This window comes from Hippopotamus amphibius, chromosome X (assembly GCF_030028045.1).
Source record: "Hippopotamus amphibius kiboko isolate mHipAmp2 chromosome X, mHipAmp2.hap2, whole genome shotgun sequence".
Classification (NCBI taxonomy): domain Eukaryota; kingdom Metazoa; phylum Chordata; class Mammalia; order Artiodactyla; family Hippopotamidae; genus Hippopotamus; species Hippopotamus amphibius.
In genome coordinates this window covers 37687232-37693189 of record NC_080203.1, presented here as the reverse complement: position 1 = coordinate 37693189, position 5958 = coordinate 37687232, and the positions used below count along the sequence as shown (strand labels likewise).

At 42.2% G+C, this 5958-nt stretch overlaps 1 protein-coding gene across 1 annotated transcript; it reads left to right on the top strand.

Moving 5' to 3' along the window:
* The first annotated feature begins 200 nt into the window (after window positions 1-200).
* On the top strand, window positions 201-4967 carry RTL4 (retrotransposon Gag like 4). The gene is made up of 2 exons (XM_057717586.1): window positions 201-295; window positions 4349-4967. Exons 1-2 carry the CDS (start codon window positions 201-203, stop codon window positions 4965-4967), a joined length of 714 nt encoding a protein of 237 aa, XP_057573569.1.
* Window positions 4968-5958: the final 991 nt, after the last annotated feature.

Below are 5958 nucleotides of genomic sequence, written 5' to 3'. Positions count from 1 at the left end.
TCTGTCTCTGATATGGGGATATGAGGATGGTTTTTCTACTTCAGTCACAGGCAGAGCAGAGTAGTACATAACTCCCAGCAGGAACTACAGAGTTCTGAGAGCAGAGTCAACTCAATTGCTACCCTCTCTCTTGCCCCTGGGCCAGCTACATGTCACATGCCTGGACCAGGTCTGCACTGGCCCACTGTTTAGAGGTGACCATGCCACCTCAAGCAGAGTCTAGCAAGGACGCCATCCACATATCACACACTTCAGGGGCCACTTTTGGAGTCAAATATTTTCTACTTTCAAAAACGTAGGTAGTGTTGAAGCAGAAAGAGCCTTTTGAGACTACTCAGCCTAGAGTTTTTTTTAAAGTGTTGCTGGGGAAACTTCTGCATCAGCATCATCTACAGAGTTTGATTAAAGTGCAAATTATCTGGTCTCATCCCAGACCCACTGAATCACACTCTCTAGAGGTGAGGCCCCAAAATCTGTATGTTGAGATTCCAGGGGATTCTGAGGTATCCTGAAATTTGAGAACCTCTGACAAATATAGGAGGTTTGTGTGGACAGTCACCCAATATTCCCAAGGTAAAATCTGAAGACCTTTTAACACAATAATTTGGGATGCCTGTAAAAAATTCAGATTCCTAGGTCTCCTGCTAACCCTCCTGAATCAGAATTTCTGATCTTAATAAACCTTGAGAAACCCAATCACTTCATGATACAGATACAGAAACTGACCCAGAGAGAGGAAGTGACTTGCCCAAGGATAGTGGCAGAGCTAGTGTCACACACAAGTCTTCAGACAAGTCCAAGCATTATGTCCCTGTGGTCACCTTATAAGAGTTATTTATGTACAGTTTAGCTCCTATGGCCACAGCATTCCTTAGAAGATCTGGAGATCAAAAGTAAGAAAGCAATTGCTCTGGGTAGTTGCATGACCCTAGTTCAAAGCTTCTCCTCCAATGGGTTATATAGAATAGCTTGAAAATAAAGCAGTGTAAGGTCACAAAACTCTCTTATAAGCAGCAGGGTACTACAGGCCCTTCTCCAAATGGAGTCTTAGGGGACTCCAGAGTGGAGTAGTTTTATATCTGGGAAAACTCTTAAGTATAGCTTTGAGTCAAATTAAACACAAACATCAAAGTGGCCTGCAACAGTTTACTAAACCTATCTTTGTGTTGTTGTTTTTGTAGTTGAAACACATACTGATTAAGGAAAAGCTTAAGTATATGGAGTTTTCTATCAGACCTGGTCCAAGCTCACTAGTCTGATCCCTCAAGCCTGTGCATTTGAGTTAGAAGCTCTGTCTCTACTCCATCTCCAAGAGACTGTGGTCTGGAATGCCTCCAGACTGTCAGTTCTGCCCCTAGGATCTGCTGAGACAATACAATAGGCCATTGACCTCTAAAAGGAGAGCAATTTCCAAAATGATAAGGCAAGGTAGATTTTCTTTGAGGGATTAAGCAATTGCCACTGACAACAGTGCCGTTGTATGATTTGCATTTGGGCTAATGCTTATAATTTTAGCAAGTGTTTCACCACTGCTACATAATTAGAAAAGTTAAATGATCTGCCACCTTGAATACATAATTCTGTAAAGAAACAGGAGACCTCTACAGATATTCTAGAACTTCTAAGAGTGGAGGGAAAGGGCAGAAAGCAGGGACAGAAAAAGAAAAGTTATAACTGCACCCCCCCCCCAAAAAAAAAAGTTTGATAGAGATCTAGAAACCGTTATCTTCAATTCTGAAATCAAAAAGCTCTATACAACAGAAGCTATTTTTTTTTATTAATTTGGTGCCAAAACTCATTTGGCAGCAAAACCTGACCTGAACTGACATGAACTTAGTCTTTATCTCTTTCAGTATGAATATTCAGACATTTTTTTCCTGCAGAAATGTTAATGGCTTAATTATGGGATGTTTTCCCAGACACTACTGGGAGTGTTATGTAATAAATAGTACATACTCTGTGTTACCTTTCTAAAATCTGAAAATAATTTAAATTCTAAAACACAGACTGTGGACCTTGAATACTGATAGCTAACATTTGTGGAGCGTTTGCCATCTGCATGAAGCTGTGCTAATCTCTTTTTATCTCATTTAATCCTCGTGACACCATGAGGCAGGTATTAACATCATCTCCATTTTAAAGTTTGGAACTGATTCTCACAGAGGTTAAATAACTTGTCCAGAGTCACACAACTTTTGGCCAAGCCATGGTTTGGACCCAGGTCAGTCTAACTCTAGAACCTACATGCTGAACTCTTGCTCTCTACTACCTGGGAGAGATGAACAGTTGTTAAGGACAGTGTGGGCTCTTCGTGGGCTTTAGGTGGAGGTAGAATAGGCTGCCACCTATTCTAGTCATTTGAGGGTCAACCTCCTACCTCCAAATATGTCTCCTCCCCATCCCTACTTCTCTGAGATGCTACTAATATGGCTTTATTCCATAATGTTTGTATGGGTGGCTTTTCTCACAAGGACAACCAGCATCAGAAATCTGCTAGCCAACTTGTACAGGTTCCTGGCATCCACTCCACACTTGCTGAATCAGAATTGCTAGAAACTGGGACCAAGCTGATTCTTGTGCACTTTAAAGTTTGAGGGAAAAAAATGAATGCCCTGAGAAAGACCAATCATTAACCCTCAATAATTCAGTAACATCTTAGCTATCAGTTGACGCCTAGCTGGGTTGGCAGGAATAAACTCATGGATGGGCACCTGGAAAGTGAGAGATGTCTGAAAGTTAAATAAAAGACTAGACAGGTAAGATATGCAAAGGAAGAGAGAAAGGAGGTATGACAGTATCTCCCTACTTGGGCATTAAGTGATGAGGGTAGAGCCCGACCATTGGCATTGTTCAGCTGCATTGGAACAATCTTGGAAGCAAATCTCTCATCTTTTGATATTGCTCAGAGCACCTATCTATTGTCTCATTGAGACTCACAGCAGCCTTTTGAGGTAGACAAGATAGTCATCCTCATTAGATAAAAAAGGAAATTGAAAAGCAAATGAGTTCTTCAAATCATTCAATTGATAGTGTTTGGGTAAGTTTCTGGCCCCCAATCTTACACTATTTCATTCTTCCGAAAATTCCTTCCTAGAGAGGAGGTGCCATCAAATAAAACCTAGGGAATCAAATCTTGCATTCAGTGATACACATTTTTTTTTTGCCCACTGATGGCCAATTCAAATACATTTAAATGCTATATTGCACAAGGAAAGGACAATAAAAGGAGTTACACGGCAGAATATACAATATACAATATGTTTGGGTTTTGTTTTAAACTTTTACTGGTTGCTGTATTCTTGTTATCAATGCAGGGAAGATGGCTGAACATTTTGATGTTTATACTTTTAAGAAAACTCTTCTTATTTGCTAGGTTCTCAATCTCACCTCTTCACCTTGTCTGTGATGTCTTAATCATCTCCATGGTGACCTCAGACATGACTAGAAAGCCAGAAAAAAATGGATTAACTACCACCACAGCAATCGGATCCCCACAGCACTGCAGGCTATGATTGGAGCACTGAGGGTCACGTCCAACCAGTGAGTATCCCAATTCTGGCTAAATGCTCTCTAGAGCAGCACTTCTCAAACTTCAGTGCACACTCAAAGCACCTGGAGAATCTTGTGAAAATGGAATACTGATTCAGTAGGTCTGAGGTGGGACCTTAGAGTCTACATTTCCAACAACCTCCCTGGTGATGCCAAAGCTGCTAGTTCCCTGATCGTGTTTGCAGTAGCAAGGGTCAAGAACCATCATTATGCCCAAGTAGTGTAAGCAAATGAGCACATTTGTAGTCCTGGAGGAAGTGCTGTTTTGAACAGCAGTTATGATGAACATGCCAGCTCTGATATTAACTAGTTGTGTGACCTTGGGCAACCATTTTTACCTCTCTGGGTCTCTGTTTTTCTCATCTGTGAAATTACAAATTTGGCCTGGATGATTTCTAAGATCACTTTGGATTGTAAGATTCTTTGATTTTCTCATAAAGAAAGACAGGCTTAGTCTGACGGCAAATAGCCCCTATTATTACCAAGACGGGGGGCGGGGAGAAATCTAGTCTAACTTTCGTATTTATCTTCTTATTTCTAAATCTTCTATGTATGCTAATGTAATTTATTTTTTCCGAATGTGCAGAGCATTGGCATTCTCCATGAAGAAGAGGCAACACTGAGTAGTGGACAACAATTTTTGGCATTTCTCAGCTCTCAGCATACCCTTATGACTTCATAGCTAACAGCTTTGGCTACTTGCTCATGACACCGTCTCTCTGATCACAGAGCAAAACCACTGTCTACCATTGGTATCCAGTACTGGTACTCAATTCTGCTTAGTCCCACTTGATTTCAGAAGATACAATATAGAATTACACAGAATCACCACCTACCAGAGTACTCTGTTGAAGCAATATGAAAACTTTGTTCTTGAGTTCCAGCAGTCATTTGGTGAGCCCGCAAAACAGGAAATGAACCCCCTGGCGAATGCTAAGGTTGACAAAAGGGACAAGTTCTCTCAGGAGGATGCCACTACTTTCCAGCTCCTTGCTCAAAATCTGAGATATAATGAAACCAATCAGAGTGATCACTTCCAAGAGGAACTAGCTGACTCCATTCAGGCTGAAGTAAGTGGCACAGATCTGATGGACAATCTCCCAGACCTTATCACTCAGTGTATTCAGTTGGACAAGAGACGTAGTGACAGGCCAGAGCTCTTACAGTCAGAGGTCCAGATTCCAGTGTTGGCTTCCCTGATCCACCACCAAGCCCTCTCCAACCCCACAGGTCCACCACCCAAGGAAGACTCTATACAACTGCGAGGAAGCCAGCCACCTCTCACTCCAGCCAAACGAGCCCGCCAGCAAGAAACTCAGTCATGCCTCTACTGCAGCCAGGCTGGTCACTTCACAAGAGATTGCCTTGCCAAACGCTCTCGAGCCCCAGCAAGGATAAATAACCCAACTCACCAGTAAGAGGAGCCCAGGCAGGTCACATTGTAAACTTATATCCCACTCACCTCCAGGCTTACTGATTTATATCCTTCATTAATGTTTAAAATACAGATGGGGAACTGTGATACCACTTTACAGTCATGAACTCATGTGCTTCTGAGAATTTAAACAATCAAATCTCATTCACTTGGTGACCCATCACCAAACCTGATCAAACAACGATGAAAACAATTCCCAAGCATGTTCTGCAGTTGGGACTAATTTTCCAAGAGTACTGAAAGCCTGTAGGCAAAACTCTGCCCAGTCTAACCCAATGGAAGCCACCCTGGAAATACACTGGAAACTCCATCCCCACCAACGTGTGATAGACACCTGGGTTGAGTTTGTTGGCTCAAGGCTTTCACCCTTACTCTCATTGGTCTGTATCTTAGTTCCCTGTTGGTTTAGGACTCTTGGCTGAAGTCCCAGTTGTATTTCCATATCCTACCAACATTCTCCTAGAGGCTGAATCCCGCTCCACCTACTGACTAGAGTCCAGCTTAACACAAACCAACTTTCATGGAAACACAGCTATGCCACCTTTTCATACAGCTATATATTTTGTTACTATTTAAAGACTGCTGCTTGCCCAAAAGTAATCTCTTGGCTATTGACAAACTAGATGGTATGGCCCTTTGAGCACTCTGCTTGGAACTTTGAGAGTTAACTCTTCAGACAGGTATATGATTTTGGCCAAGCCCTAGCTTACTCCCCTTTTCTCCAACAACCTACTTCAGGTTCCAGCATGTCTTACGGCCAAGTCAAAAGGCTCTAGGATAATGACCTCTGACAAGCATTTAGTGAGAGTTGGGGAATGTGTCCCATAATAATTACTGTGTCTGAAGCACGTCCTTGCTGCCTTAGACAAGGAACCTGGCTAACTAAATCTCCACTGAAGACTAAGGATCAGGCTCTTCAGTAGTTTCTGACTCTAGAGGCCTCAGTGTGGTCACCATCTAGGATCACTGCCCAC